This window comes from Nesoenas mayeri, assembly GCF_963082525.1.
Source record: "Nesoenas mayeri genome assembly, chromosome: Z".
In the NCBI taxonomy this organism is placed as follows: Eukaryota; Metazoa; Chordata; class Aves; order Columbiformes; family Columbidae; genus Nesoenas; species Nesoenas mayeri.
The window spans coordinates 15,769,179-15,785,820 of NC_137542.1; the positions used below are offsets into that span (position 1 = coordinate 15,769,179).

A 16,642-nucleotide genomic window follows, 5' to 3' on the forward strand; every position below is an offset into this window, starting at 1 on the left:
GGATGGAATCACTGGCAAGGAAAATCTGTATACGAAACTTTTGGGGGGCATTGAAGATATTTTCACAGGAATATGGCCAAATAAAGAGATACTATAGGCCCAGGTCTTGATTAAGACTGCATGTGATTTCCACAAGAGATGCATTATTTTTCTTAGTGTTCCCTCCCCCTGCAAAAGTTATAATTTTTTTGTGAAACCTGATACACTTACTAGCCTTCAGATACAGAAGCAGAGACAAGAACCATGAAACTCAGTTAGAGAAAACAAGGATTTTGGAGTGATTCAGTTGCCGAAGTGAGAAAGGAGCTAATAAACCAGTTATATAACTATGCAGAAGGAGCAACTGTACCTAAATCAATATTCCACTGGAAAATCCACAGGCACCACACTGTAAATGAATTTTTGCCTTGACTCCACCTTTCCCCATTTCCCAAGCCGACCTTATGACTAAATTCAGATGTCTTAACGGAGGTCAGTATCTTGTGTGGAAAGAGCCACTTAGCAGATCGCTGGGCTGTTTTGTTGGTTAATGTAACTGGTTCTTACACACTCTGCCTATTCTTGTACCACTTTCTCACAGAATAGAACAAAAGCATAAAATCTCAAGTATACACAAGAAAACTGTCTGTTATCAACACAGTTAAGATTATAACTAGAACTGAAAATAGTTCATTCTTGTGTGCTGTTGCACACAAATAACATGCAGTGACAGGCATGTCACCTGAAGGCCACCTGAAGGACAAAAAAGCATCATGTCCGTGGGACACTGATAAAAGCATTTTGTTACTCAAGTTCTCAGACTACGCCTGGGGCCAGCACACTGGGAGTTTGAACAGACAAGGGTGCACCACTTCACATCAGAAGAGTAATGCTTAGAGATCAGCGTGTTGAGCTGACAGATTAGCTGCAAATAACCATAAAGTATGTTTTCACAGTTTCTAGCCTCTATCAGAACACACACAGGGAATGGTGACTCTAATGCCCCCTGAGTTTTGCCCTGGGCAGTTCTGCACACATGTGGAAGGCAGAGCCTCACTTTCTCTGTTTTCTGCTACCACAACCATGTTAGGCAGACCCTGATGGAGCACTGTGAGAAATGCAATTCATATCTCCAACAGAGGATAATAATAATACTAGTAATAAACAATTATCAGCCTTCATATCTGAAAACCTATCTTGTAGCAGAAACCTCCACCTTGGCATGGAAAAATACATAAAGCACATGGAGTGCTTTGTTAACTGCATTTGGCACTTATTTGCTTTAGCACTTTACGAACTCTTCTTTTTACTTACTGAAACAGAAGTAAAGCTCCTGTTTGTCACACAGACTGACCCAACATCCAGACCTTGCTGAAGAGTTACAGTACCCTGTTTGCTACTTCACATGTGTTACTCCTTCTTTCTGCTATGAAATCAAACTACAGCAGAAATGGTTTTGTCCCTGGGACTAACAGGTAGTAAAACATGGAAACTGAATTGTCAAAATATCAATTATTTTCTAAAAAGTTAAATAATATGTTTTACCTATCACTGTATTTCACTTCCTCTCCATTCTTAGCCCAGCTGATGGTGGGCTTTGGGTTTCCCACTGCTTCACAGTGAAGCAGCACGCTCAGTGTGCCACTGGCTAGGACCACCGTCTGTCCCAGGTGGGTAACAACCTCTGAAGCAGAAAGCTGTTGTGCTGCTGAAATCTTTCGGAGGATGGCAGGCTTTTGATGAGGTCTGCGAAAGCCATTTGCCAGGTCTACAGAGCTGGGAAAAAGTGTTTCAGCAGATGATGTCCTCAGGGAGCTGGTAAATCCAGAAACATGCCTGTTGAGAGGGTATTCCACTGAGGCTGAATCTATTCTTCGCCTTGATGTTTTGAGGATAGATTCCTGATGCTCCAAGTGGCTCTTGAAAACCTCATGAGCCAACTGCACAACAAGCTGCTCAGTGTAGACATCCTTAAGCTCCTCAGGCTGTTGAGACAAATTCCTTATGATATCATCCAAGCGTTTCTGCTCTGTGACCATAGTAAATGGCAGGCTATACTCCCGGCTCTGGTCCTCCTCTGAGGATGTGTTTCTTTCTGTCGACTCCTGGGCTTCCCAGAACTCCAGATTTTCCCCTGGCCATCCCCTGTGCTGTAGCAGCCTTGAGATAATATCGTCATACCAGCTGCTGGGATCAGCAAGATGCCCTCGCTTTTCAGCCTTGCTCCCATTGAAGAGAATCCCATTGATATGTTTCTCCTGTGTTCGCAAGGCTTCATTTGAGCTGGCCTTTCTCCTGGCCTCTTCCTCCCTGATATCAGTTGGCTGCCCAGCAATAATCTTCTTGTTGCTTCCAATTAGTTTAATTACGAAATGCTCCTGGGATGGTCCTGCTGTGCAGGTGTATGTACCCGTGTCTGAAGGCTTCAAACGATGGATTTTCATGTACCCGTAGGGTGCAATGGTGATGTGAGCTGAGCTGATTAGCCTCTTGTCATCCTTCTCCCAAGTGATCATTGATTTCCGGAACCTCCTTGTGGGGCATCGGAGAATAATGGAGGTTTTGGGCAGCAAGTAGGCATACCCGCCCACAATAAAGTGTAGCTTCTTCTGCTTCCTTGTCTGGATGTAAACTTTCCTTACGGCCATAATATGGGGGCTTTGCTTATGAGCTGGCCTGTTGTGCCCTGAAATATCATTGATACTGTTAGTATGTGATACCATTAAACAAAACAAGCAGTTTACTGTGGTGCTGGAAGCCTTCAACCCATTACATAGTAATGTGAGAAGCTAGCCACCAGCTGCTGAACTGTTGGAGCAACCAAAGTAAGAGGAATAAGAAGACACACTTTAAGAATGCAAAAGTAGTCTTGCCCAGGGAACATGCAGAAAACAAACAGCCAGGGACAAAAGCTTTATGGGTGGGAGAGAAAATGAATCAAAATGTAGTTCTCGTTAAGTATTTAAATGAAGATTGTTGCTTAATTAATACATTGAAAAGACAAGTGTTTACCACCCATGGCCTCAAAGGCAACATGATCTTGCAGCTCACAGCTTAAGGAAGAGTGAAAGTGCTGCTGCCTCAGAGAATGAAGTTGAACAGAACAAATCTGTCTGGATTAGACTTAAAAACATGGTCAGTACTACTCAGGTACACTAGTTCAGTGTGTCCTTCCAGTTTCCAAATCTCTGTGACAGAGATCGTTGTTATGAAGTACTAAATAAAGAAGCATATGTATATTATTAGTAAATACCATGCAACATTTCATCCCAGCTTTGGTTCTGAATGTCATATCTTCTTTCCTCCCTGGCATACCCAACATTTAGCAGTTTCAGTGTTCACAGTCAGCTTTAAGATGAAGCCAGGCTGACTTTCAGACTTTTGCACGCTTGGCTTACTGAAAGCCAGGGAAGGGCATACAGGAAGACTACCACTCTTGTGAAGGGCAACAAGGAACGCATGAATTACCAACATAAAATGCATCTACCTTGTGTTGCATAGTTCATTAAAAATCCCAGGTCATAGAGGGTTCTGAGTGACATACTGAAATAACATGTTTTTAAATTATCTTCAACAAAATGCTTTACCAACTGTTTTCTTTGCAGCTGTTCTAGCAGAGAGTTTATTTGAAGCTGCCCTCAGGCTGCTGTGCTGTATCTCTGAGCCTCTACATTCCAGCTGTGAAATTTAGATCTTGATTTGGGTCAGAATTTTGAGCCAGTTCTTCCAGAAACTAGTAGCTCTCTTCCAGAAACTAGTAGCTCCCTTCCAGCACATTGGCTCAGACCCAGCTCCAACAATAAAATTCATAGCTCTCGTCCACTGACTTGCCTTATTGTTGAACAAAGCATACTTGTTCACAGAGAGAAAAGCTCAGCAGCAGCAGCCACTCTGCAAGAGTGAGTAACACTAGCATAAGAGAAGGTTATGGAGTAGACAACACCATGGATTTCCTAGAGATGGACATCCAAGCCCCCTTTCCCCAGACACTCCCAAGCATCTTTTCCACTTACTTGCACAGATGCCTAGTGCACAGGGCCTGATCAAGGATGAGAATGGCAAAGGTGGGCACAGTGAGGAATTGATGATGACAGAATCCCCAGTTTTCAGCATCTTTCTGCAAATGGCATTTCGACTCTGGGTGCCCTCTCCACAGCTCACAGAACACTAGGAACAGGAGAAACATCAGGAGCAAGTTGTACTGAAAGAAAAGGGTGCTCTCTGTAGCACCCTCCCCCTCACCTCCACATCCGCTTTAGCTACTCATATCACAATACAGATCAGTTATAGCTTTCAAAATATCACAGTGGAATAAAGCAGAGCAGCACCTGGCCATTCAGTTATAAACAGCGCAGGCACAGCAGGGAGATGAAATATATTCTTTCCTTTGAGGCTTTGAATCTTTCCACACTCCCTTTAGCACTTCTTTGCTTTCAGATTATGCCACTTGTTTTAGTGGTACTGGGCTACAGTACGAAGGCTGTGTTTGCATTTTGTTTCTATGTGTATGTGTCTGTGTCTGCTGGCAGGAAAAACTCATGCTCATGCCTAAGAGCAGACCACATTGAGTTGCCCTTCACAGATAGATCTAAATATGGCCTAAACTTAATCTTTGAGCTCTACTGTTGCAGATCTATTAGACATAATAAATGAATGTTTCAAATACCAATGAATTATTTCAGCTTGGTAGTTCCCACACATGGCTTACACAGAGGAGTTCACGTCCTCTAATACCAGACTGTGATGCTTGATGCACAAGTGGGCATTGTTCAGTGTAATTAAGCATGCCTATTTTATTTCATATTTATGCATACAGCATCACAGACAGTGAGAATACAGGCAGTGCCATTGCAGTGGAAACCAGGCAGCAGCCTGTAAAAGTGCTGGAAAGCGGGTTGAGTGCTGTAAAATTGGTAGCACAAAGATAGATGTGTACTTCTGTTACATGTGGATGCACACATGTGGTAATGGGAACTGGTAATGAAGTGAGGGGGAGAAAACACACTAAGAGTAAGAAGAGCAAATACATGGCAGCCTTCAAGTGAAATGGGGAGGAGAGAGTGAAGTCAGATTTGATTTTAGCAAGTGTCAATAGGCAGAAAGGTGGAGTTGTACAGATGTCAACATAAACCACATAGCAATTTCTTGTGAAAGAGGACAGATAGGGAGTAGAATTACTGTCTTCCCTGCTAGAATGGCTAAATGTCTTCTGGCAGCAAATTTCACAAGAACATCCACTTATTTGAGTAAAATGACAAGATAGATCAACATACGAAGGGTGCAGGTGGGACAGCTATGTGAGGTGACCAGTGTTTCTTTCACAATTAAGTGAATTTCCACCTCCTTTCATGAAAGAGAACTGGGATAATGGTGGCAGAGATTGCAATATGGAGAATGATTTTCATGCTTACTGGCATTAAAAGATCAAATTATATTTTCAGTTATACTTTCATAAATATGTGTGTATATATATATATTTTTTTTATTATTATTATTTATTTTATTTTATTTTTTTTCCTAAGCAATTTGAGGCCTGAAAGGGAGCCTGGGAACTGCAAAACACTTCAGTACAGTGAGTTTGTTTTGCCATCCTTAAGTTGAAGGAAGGAAGTAGCTACCTAACGTTACACAAGCAATGTCCTAGAATGAATGAGGCTTGGCGTCTGCAAGGATATGCCCGCAGCAGACTGCAGTAATCCCTCCCTTCTCTTCTCTGTGTCATAGGGAAAGGTTGGAGTGGCCCCAGGAGGAAAAGGCTATTGAAATCAGAACAGCCAGGCTTTGGGAAGAAAAAGCATTTAGCTTGGAGGAGTAAAGATTACTCTTTCTGATGTCTTGGATGAACATAAGCATAGACATGGACAGAGGCACGGATTTATTGTTTTGAGCGTGACTTGTGTTTATGCCAGAAGGGAGGTCTTAATCGTTTGGCTGGATGGGTAAACCACATCTGTGGAGACAATCTCCAGAGCGGAACATTGGGCTAGTGATCACATCCCCTACCAGGATGATAAGGACAGATTACAGGACAAAACTGGGTATAACATGCTTTGGGCAGTCTAAGGTCCTCTAGCTCCTTCACCCCAAGTGACCGAGGAAATTCATCACCAAGAACAGCACAACACTCATGCATACAAATAGCATACCTGTGTCCAGTCAGAGAGAAGCCATTCATTGGGACAGTCCTCATTTTTGCAGGCTTGTTGGATAACAGGCCTTGGCATGGAGCAGAAGGTTTCTGGCAACTCTAACAAGCTTCCATCTGCCAGGCGCTGCTTGCAAGGTATATCTCGCTTCTGGACACCACTGCCACATGTTTGTGAACACTGTGGGAGATGAGAGTCAGCCACCTTACCTCACACTTGCACCATGGCAACTTGCAGCAAAAATTACTTGTGAAATTGTGTAGAAAGCAACACTCTGTTTTAGCCAAATAGAATATATATATATATATATAAAAGTATATATATAAGTATATATATATAAAAGTATATATATAACTGTATATATATATGTATATATATATATTTATATAAATCTTAGACACATCAAAGCAGACTTATTTTAAAAATGTCTAAAGTATTTTGGAAAGTGGAAGTAGCTTGTTTCACTAATATTTAGAAAAAATGCTTTGGTATTTCTGGACTGCTGAGTTTTCAGGCATTTGTAGAAAAGACATGGAAACAATGGGTCAGAATTAGAGTATGGAGGTGGAAAAATTGTCCTTTCCGGTAACCACCAACTGTAAAAAGAGACACTTGCACACAATGTGGAGGATCTACATCCTGATGTGTCTGCCTGAGCTCTGACTGCACTACTGACAGTGTCGAAGAGAGTGGAACAGTCTTGACCAGCAGTAGGTGATTAAAGGCCTTCATTTCCAGGATTTAATTATACATATTAGATAACAGTAGCTGTGAACTAAATTGTTAGCTTGAACTCAATATTCACATTCAGCTTGTTATAAAAAGATTTGTATTAGCAAGAAAAACAAATGGAAATTTGAGAATGTGATAACTTTTTCCCCAGTTTTTTACTTTGTTTTTCCTTCCCTTTGTAATTTTCTCATTTCTTGTTTCTGAACTACATAAAGTCTATTGTTAGTGCAGCTCAAAACTTAACTGTCCAGCACCAAGTTCCTGTCCTTGAAGACTTCTTGCATTATGGCATTTCTCCGACTTTTAACTCATTAAAGCTGTATTTCAGTTGCAATCTGCTGTTAGCCTCAGTAATTGGTTTATAAGGTCAATATAATAAACCATTAAATATCCATGGAGCCCTTTTATATTTATGGCTGTCACTATGGCAGTGTGTACTCTTTCCAAAAGGTAAGGAGGAAAGTTTATTTAAGTCAAAGTAAACTGGAATGATTAAAATCATCTAGAGGATCCCTCTCCCCTCTCTTTTTAATGTGAAAATCCCTCTCTATCCATTTTCTACCCAAGCAGGGCAGGAAATTTTGAACAAGTAGGTTTAATAGATTTCCTTTTCTTTTTTGTACACTTGGCTGCTCAGCCTTTTTCCTGATGATTTTTTTTCCTGAGGCTGGTAACAAGCTCCCAGTTCTGTGCAGTCCAGCCAGCTCAACTCCTTTTCTCCCTTCTCCTAGCAAAGAAGAAGATGGAATTTTCACTATACTGACATGACCAGCAGTTGCTTATAGCAACATGGGAATTATGCCTGAGAGGCAGAAAACCATATAAAGAAGTATTAAAACTTATAGTCAACCAGTTTAAAAGGCACTGTTTTAGAAAATCTTGCAGTTATGAAAGGTCCTTCTCCTTTAGATAGAGCTGTATAAACTTTCATGCTATACTGATCGTAGGATATACATTTTCCTTGAAAGGCAGAAAGGAAGTGCAGAAAGACAAATTTATATCCAGTTTGGTTTGCTCCCTCATGAGTAAAACTAGCTTTTGTTCTACTTACTTAGAAAGTTACAAAGCCCAAAGGCTTCCAGAAAGTTAAACAATACTTTAGTTTTCAACAAAAGAAAACATTTATTAATCTTCCATTTGAGGACAATTCATTCCTGAGGAGAGAGTAAATCAAGAAAAATATGATTAAAAGAATTATTTCAAGATTGCCTAAGGACTGTCATTCTATACCAGAGCCAAAATGGGTTAGGTACTGTATGAATACAACAAAAGCATGTTATTTCTGTCACTCACTCAAATCCTGGGAAGTCTCCCTGCCCTTCCAACACGATTGGATAAAAGAGTAAGACAAAGATCTTTACTTGCTTCTTGCCCTTCAGCCACTCACATAGCTTTGTGCTGTGAAGAATAACTTGCTATTTAACACCAAACTCTATTGCTAAGTGCCAGAGAGAGACAAATGCAGTAACGAGATTCTTCCTTGTCCGCACGAGTGCTCTTCTAGGACAGTGCTGGATTACTGCTGTGCCTCTACCTGAATATCACCTCTGGAGCCAGATTTTTCTCTAGTGGAAGCTTCCAGCCCTCACATTTTTCAAGAAAGGGGGTGATCAATGACAGCAACATCTGCTTGTATTTACAGAAAATATGAAACAGAAGTTTTTAGGATCCTAATTTGGACACATCACATCTGAATAATGTGCTGTCTCTCTGTGCTGTTCAGATAGAATCTCAGAGCACCATTATAACAGAGAAAGGTCCTTGTATCAGAGGGTAGTTTCACCTTGACCACCCAAGTAGGTCTAGCATGACTGTTTGAACTGCGTCTCCCGATATTCCTATTCTCCACAGCTTCTAAGCAGAGTCAAGCTCAATATTCCCTGACATTCCTTTACAGCGCATCTGAGACTTTGCCAAGGTACCAAATTCCAGAGTGACATCTCCCCACATTGATGCCTGATTATGCTTAGTTCAACAATTAGCTTAAGCAAACATTAGGCAAGGCTGACACCAAAGAAGACAACCTATACATCCAATTCTGACAGTCAGTCACCTGTGGCTTTGTGCTGCCTTTTCAGACATACTGGTGTAAGCAGTTGTTTGGTTGTGTAGTGAACTAGACCGAAAAAATCAATCTAGGCCAAAGCTGAGTCTTGCGTCTGGGTAGGAAAAACCCCAGGTTCCAGTATAAGTTGGGGAATGACCTATTAGAGAGCAGCATAGGGGAAAGGGACCTGGGGGTCCTGGTGAACAGCAGGATGATCATGAGCCAGCACTGGGCCCTTGTGGCCAGGAAGGCCAATGGCATCCTGGGGTGTATTAGAAGGGGGGTGGTTAATAAGTCGAGAGAGGTTCTCCTGCCCCTCTACTCTGCCCTGGTGAGACCACACCTGGAATATTGTGTCCAGGTCTGGGCCCCCCAGTTCAAGAAGGACAGGGAACTGCTGGAGAGAGTCCAGCATAGGGCAACAAAGATGATGAAGGGAGTGGAGCATCTCCCTTATGAGGAAAGGCTGAGGGAGCTGGGTCTCTTTAGCTTGGAGAAGAGGAGACTGAGGGGTGATCTCATTGACGTTTATAAATATATAAAGGGTGAGTGTCATGAGGATGGAGCCAGGCTCTTCTTGGTGACAGCCAATGACAAGTCAAAGAGTAATGGGTTCAAACTGGAACACAAGAGGTTCCACTTAAATTTGAGAAGCAACTTCTTCTCAGTGAGGGTAACAGAACACTGCAACAGGCTGCCCAGGTATGTTGTGGAGTCTCCTTCTCTGGAGACATTCAAAACCCGCCTGAACACATTCCTGTGTAACCTCATCTAGGTGTTCCTGCTCCCACAGGGGGATTGGACTAGATGATCCTTTAAGGTCCCTTCCAATGCCTAACATTCTGTGATTCTGTGATTATATTTCTGTCTAGCTTTAACCAGAACCACTGCATGACTACACAGCACTTCTAGAGATATAAGGGAGCGGGTGCTATATGGGCAAGAAAAAGATCTTCACAGTGGCTATTCTTTCCTTTGGTAGAAGGGCTTGCATACGTAATCCTAAACTGTTGATGAAATTGTGGCCTTGACCTTTCGCACAGTGGTCTTTGCTTGATATCTGTTCTGCTCATACAAGAACCTATAGATGATAATTAACACAAATAATTGATGGTCTCAATGAAAAGTAGGAAGGGAAAATGGACTGTCCCTCTACCTCAGCATATGCCTATGAGCATCTACACACATGCATACAGGCACACGATTCAGGCCAAACCCCCATTATCATTGTTTGGGAGGCAGAGAAGCTGGTCTCTTATCAAACTTGTGGAAAAAAGTCATGTATTAATGAAAAGTAAAGGGCTAGGCAACTGTTACTCAGCACTATAACTGTTAGCTGTCTGAGGTAGTAGCTGAAGGTTTGTAAGGATGTCATTGTACAGTCAGTCCTCCTTACAGGGACAGGTGAAGAAGGGGTTATCCTACCCCTCAGATCTTCAATGTGCTTTAATTTTGCACTTTCCTCTGCTCACGGTGGTGGGACTACAGCAGTACAAGTTTTAGCAGATAATTCATTTTTGAGAATGCAGCTATGACTCTACAGTAAGATGAAGCATCTGCAAAGGAAGTAAACATTTTTGTCTCAGCAGGTCTTTCAGTTGCTTTCTATTGCCTAACACTTTTAAATTCACAAGGACTTTTTAAATACGGAGAAAAAATAGCTAGGAAAATATCTGAAAATGTTACCAGTTTTCCCATGCAGACTGTTGTCAAGCCATTGTTCTAATTAGCTTTAGAGCAAGGATAGCACCAAGCAACTAAAAAAGAATACTGGGACTGAGACTATGGTGTTTATTCAGCCATAAACCAAAGGAGGATGAAGATTTGCTAAAGGATGTCTCCCATTTGAGGTCAGCAGAGTAGATATTTATTGGGCCTTGTAAAAAATGAAAGCCCGTATCCACTTACCTCCAGAAACACACTACTGAAAACAAGATAAACATCCTATGTATTTAGCTAAGAAACAGTTCTATTTTAAAATCATATTGAATCTGTAAAGATATCTTAAAAAATTCACTTGGAATGTTACAACACTGATAATTATCCTGCTGTTTATCCGCCAGGAGCACTGGGACATCTGACAGCATTTAATTCATACAACTCTTCCTTAACAAGCATAAAAGGCCTCTGAAAAGAAAACATTGCTCATTGCAGATTAAATCTTTTGTTTGTTTGTTTGCTTGAAACTATTGTGAGAGAATGCTCTGAAAAACATTATGAACTCCACAGATGATCCCGAAGAAATGGCTTCAAACCAGGATGCGTGTAGAGCAGATGTTACTATGCAGCGTCAGTAAAGCTAGAAAGCACCTTCCTTAGTGTGAGGAAGACACCTTTCCACAGGGCCCTCTATCTCCCCATGTATGGGGAACTCTTTCCGGGATTTGGGAAGAGGCAAGGTGCTGTGGGTCCCTTAATGCAAGGAAACAAATCCTCCTGCAGTATTTCTTCTGCTGGCAGGCTCCATGGCAGCTCTGCTGCCTGGCTGGAGCTTACCTCTAGGAGAAGTCTCAGCCACTTACATCCTGTCCAGATGGTCTTTTCCCTCACACATCTCAGGAGCCAACAGCTGTAATAATTCCAAAGTACAACACACTGGCCTGATGGTGCAGGTTTTCACATGGAGGTCATCCATGGGAAACCTGCCTGAGACTGATCCATGAGGCCTGACTTTCCTACAGGGTGGAAATAACTGTACAGAGGTGGTTGTGCGAAGACAGAAGACAGATGTCTCTAAAAATGAGATGCATTTTGATGGTTTTTTTTTTCTTGCATTATAATCATCTAACCAGAGGCAGAAAGACAGTGAGAAGTACATTTTTGTGCCGTTTTATCCTGGCGAAAGGTAAATCACAGGAAATATTCAGTGCCAATGTAGTGAGGAGATAAATACGCAGCTGGTCAGCCTGCAAAGCCTGTGGAAATAAGTGCAGAAGACCTGTAGTGTGACCTTCATTAAGCTCCAGCAATGAACTGCAGCACAGATTCTCTTGCTCCACCGAGACAGGACAAGGCAGTAGCTAACACAAAAGGTGCGAACTGAGCAGTTTGATTTAATTTCCCATTAATATGCTTGTCAAAAACCTTTATACTTAATTGAGATCCCTTCTCCCAAAGATCTGTTACACCTTTCCAAAAGACAGCATATTTGAGAGCCCTTGAGCAGACACAAAAATGGCTAAAACGTTGCTTTGGATATGTGGAAATACATGAGTTTACACTGTCAAGGAAAATGTTCAAATCCTGAAAAAAAATCTGTTTGGGAATTGCTCTAGCGGAAACTCTTTAGGTACCATTCCAGAGTGGCCTATGGCCAATGGTAATTGTTAGCAGAAAGTCAATTCTTCAGCATGTCTGTCTCTCCTGACTCTTCAAATAAACTGTCAGAAAATTGTTTTCCATGAGGACTGTAGCCAGTTGCAGGATTTAAATGAGCACAGGCACTCCTTCTAGCATATTCTAACTTTGAAATGCTCGACTATATTATGTTACCTCTTACTAGAATACAATTTGCTATTTACAAATATAGCACTTATGTATGACTATATCATAGAAATATTCAAAAGTACAACTAAGCAAATACTTGCGTATGAATATCAGTAGGCAAATTAACATTAAAGAATGAAATATCACTGAATTGTTTTAAACATACGATTAATACCATGGTTTAGTCATCTAGATTTGACAGAACATCAGACCGGCATAAATTTTTGTTACTGGGATGGCTGCCCAAACATAGAGCTCTCCCATGAAGTACAGCTTCACAGACTTATGACTTTATTAGGTGAGCACATTAACATCTCCTCGGCTGTTATTAAAGGGCAGGTTCTATAGAGGGAGGCCGGTTGGACATATGTAAGCACCATGACAAGGTCTCATAGTTGTCTCATAGGATGGAATGAATCCTTGAGCCCAGAAGAACTGAAGATTTAAATAAGTCTTTTGCCTGCACATCCACCACACAGCAATTTTTCTCTATTCTTGATGACAGGGCAGGATACTTTCTTCCTGTGCAATATTATATCCAACAGAAGCATCTTTAAGTCTTTTGAATTGCACAAGTGTTTCATTTGCAACCAGATGGCAACAAATAAACTCACTTCAGATTGCTTTCCAAAGACTGAAAGTCTTCTCCATTGTGTAGACAGCAATTTTCACTGTTTGTGTAATAAGGCATCCATCTCCCAAAGGCAAATGTCTAACACTTCCTAGTGACTCTGAAGGATGAGTGTTTCTTGTCCTAAACTAAATTATTATTTGAGAAATATAGAATACCCAACATGCTTTAGATACCCTCTCCTCCCTCATCCTTATAGCTTTGTATTCCTAGAAACGCTGGCATTGCTAATCAAACCCACTGACTGCAACTGACAATCATATTCCAGACATGTTTTTCTGGAATTTATTGCTAACTGTTAAAGAGTTTCCTGTAATTTTGCATCAGAACGAGCTACAGTTACTGGTTACCTCTGAAAACTTTGATATACTTGTTTTAAAGTGCAAAAAGGCATAATTTCAATTTTGTTTAATGTCTCATCTGAATGTTTAATGAATCCCATTGGAGGGCTAAAATAAAATGATGCACTAATAAGCATGTAGTGACTACTTGTAACAGTCATAAAATGAGATTATACATCCATTCTTACCTCTTGCCATTCTGTAGGATACCAGGAGGGTGGACAGTCAAAACGATTACAGGCTTGCACGAGGGATGGCTTAGGTTTATAGCACAATTCATCTGCCAAAATCACAGTCTCGTTAGTCTCTCTTGATAGTAGATGAGAACAGAAGACATCTCGTGTCTGCAGTCCAACTCCACAGGTAAGACTGCAAGTGCTCCATTTCCCAATCTCCCATCTGTGAAGGGGTCAGGAGAGAAAACCTTAAGCACAGAATAATGTAACCTTAATTTTTGTCTATAATGACAGAGAGAGTGAAGAAGCAGAAAATGAAAGGGAATTCTCTTTCTCTGATCACTGTCACCCTTCTTGTAGCTGCAGGATGAGGCTAAGAAGAATATTTGCTGCTTCTCTGCATTTTTAGTTCTGTTAAAAGCCCTTGGACTTCAAGTCTTTGGCACTCCTGTGATATCACAAGAAAAATTTTGGTCCTAAATTAGAGGTTTTTGGTGCACAGGAGCCTGGCCAATGTATTTCAAGACCAAATGGATTTAATTAGCTGTTCTATTTTTTTTTGTCTTTAACAAAGAAGACGAAGATATTAACAAAGTCCATCAAAGGAATGTATCAGTGAATTGCTGAGTAGAAGTTTCTTCCAGAAGATGCAGTTGTTGTGTTCCTGAGGTGACTTTTCCTTGCTGTGGAGCTAGGGAGTACTAGGGCCTTGAAACATGCAGCAGGAGAGTAGGGAGATCATCCTCAAACCCTGGGTCAACACCTCTTACTGAGCCAGTCCTTTTCTGCACTATGTATGTAAATCTTGCATCAACAGCATTGTTGATAGCCGAATTTCAGTTCTCAACACACTAAACCTAGATTTCTGCTGTTTGAGCTGTACTGAATACAACCCATAATTCTGTCAGCCATACACAGAAAATTGCTTAAAATATTAGGTGTTCCACTCTTGTAGTCTACTAGAAGGCACTTTAGAAATACGAAGAACTGCCTACACAAAAAATTCCTATGTTCAGAATGAGAATATATGAAAATATTCTTTCCATCATATTTACACAAACCACTACACTGACCTGGACATACTCCCACATCCAAAAAGAAAGTATGAGAGCCAGATACTGCCACTTTTTCTAATCCTGAAGAATAGCTTCCTCTCCTGCATGATGTTACTGAAACTGATTGTTGGGGGAGTAAATTAAACATTCAGGACAAGGAAGACTCAGAGAACCTGCCCTTGATGAAAGCAAAGCCAGGCAGAAACTGTAGAGACTGATTATGAAGAAAAACACCCTCAAACTCCAAGCAGTATAGAGGCAGACAATGAAGGGAATTTATGGAACATGTCAGCAGCATGAAACACAATTTGTGGAAGAAGCAAGAGGAAAAACACTCGGACAGTCTGCGACCAGCAGTCAATGGAAACTGCTCAGCATGTTTAAAATCTATCATGTTAGTAAACACATTATGGAAATGTGGAAAAATGTTAAGGCTATGCCATTTTACGGTCACAGAACAATTCTAACTTCTCTAACTTTAGTTTATGAAGTTGTTTTGAGCATTTGTTCCTGCCCTCTCAGCAACACCATAACAAATTGAAACAGCTGGTAGGTGAGAAATATTTTTTTTCCCTTGATGATTATGCTGATTGACCAAAACCCACATTACTCCCCTTCTTTGCTCCATCTGCAGATTACATTTTCTGGTTTTGTAACAGGACAGGATATGCCCTGAGCATCACTGTAAGCACTAATGACACTGTAGTTTGCTTTTAGACAACAGCCTTGCTTCTGCTAGTAACAATGACAAAAATATGTTTAACCCTGTCTAAGAATGAAAACATCTTGCACACTGAGTTAGAAGTTGCCATGGTCACTTTCCACGTCTTAATACGTAGAGGGCCTCTAAAGCCTGATACATGTACTAGGAGCTATTTAGCAGTGGAATAGAAGTGACATCTGACAGCCAGTTAAACTGATCTGGAATATGTTCTCCATATGAATGATCTTGGAGGAGAACCTTTCCCAGATTTTCCCATAAAATTGTTAGTCAGAATTAATGTGGGTGTCAGCTATCCATCATTTTTGGTAAAACCTAAAATAAGATATTTGAGTAAGTGCTGAAAAGAAGGCATTTTCTTATTTCAGAATCTATTTTGATACATGGTTAGTCACCAAAGTTCTTTTATTCAAGTAATGGTAATAGCTGTTGCCTCCAGCAACTCATTGTTTGTTATTTGTATAAGTGCTCAATGTTTCTGTTGGCAGTTCACACCTCAGTGGCCAGCAGGCCACATAAATTCTTGGGAGATCTTGGCTTCTGCAGAAGAGGGTGTCCATTTCTTCTTCCAGAAAGAAATGCTGGGTTTCAGTAAAAAGAAAGGATTTGTTTTTCCAGTGTTTGAAATTTCTGTTGCAGGTTGCATCTGTTGTCCTACCCGTAACATCGGTTTGTTCAGAATTCTTTCCAGCTGCTTTAAACAGGAGATTCCTTAGAGGTGCTCAGGAAATATGAGGTCAAATTCTCTTTTACCCTTGTACTTTCCTAGTCCCCAGTGACTTTTACAGTCTTTCATGCATATAAAGTAAAAAATGTAGAGTAGAGATGTGCAAAGGGGAGAAGGGATGTGCAAGGAACCAAATTCATAAATGATATATATGGTTGGCAGAATTTCAATCTCCTGAAAACCACAGAGATCAGTGATAACCTCATAGAATAGAATCACAGGGCAGTAGAATTATTTTATAATAGCTAGAGGTGCTTGCAACACTTTGAACTTGTATTATCCCACTACATTTACAATTTAGTTTTTAAACTACTTGTACTGTTGGAGATAACCCTCTTTTTTACAAAAAACAAACCAAAACCAAAACCAACCAAACCAATCCAAACAGTGTATTTCCACCCCCGCTCCCATCACCGGGCTTTCCTGTAGTAACATAAGTTTACCCTTACTGCAGAGTGTTATGTGACACTAAACAAAATAAGTTTTGTCTAATTTCAAATGGTCCTTGTCTCTGTATGCCTGTCTCTTTTTAATTTTGGCCATACTGAACTGACTCTTCCAATGTGTATGTCCTACAAAAAAACAATACTGCCATAATGTC

General features: G+C 40.8%; 1 protein-coding gene across 1 annotated transcript in view; it reads right to left on the reverse strand.

Moving 5' to 3' along the window:
• Window positions 1–16,642, reverse strand: part of ADAMTSL1 (ADAMTS like 1) — a gene marked incomplete at both ends in the record, with an annotated part of 188,679 nt that overhangs the window by 44,856 nt on the left and 127,181 nt on the right. Inside the window, 4 exons of the mRNA XM_080362499.1 lie at window positions 1,525–2,665; window positions 3,993–4,146; window positions 6,126–6,305; window positions 13,551–13,761. Of these exons, the coding sequence (XP_080218625.1) occupies window positions 1,525–2,665; window positions 3,993–4,146; window positions 6,126–6,305; window positions 13,551–13,761 (1,686 nt within the window). The remainder of the gene's footprint in view (window positions 1–1,524; window positions 2,666–3,992; window positions 4,147–6,125; window positions 6,306–13,550; window positions 13,762–16,642) is intronic.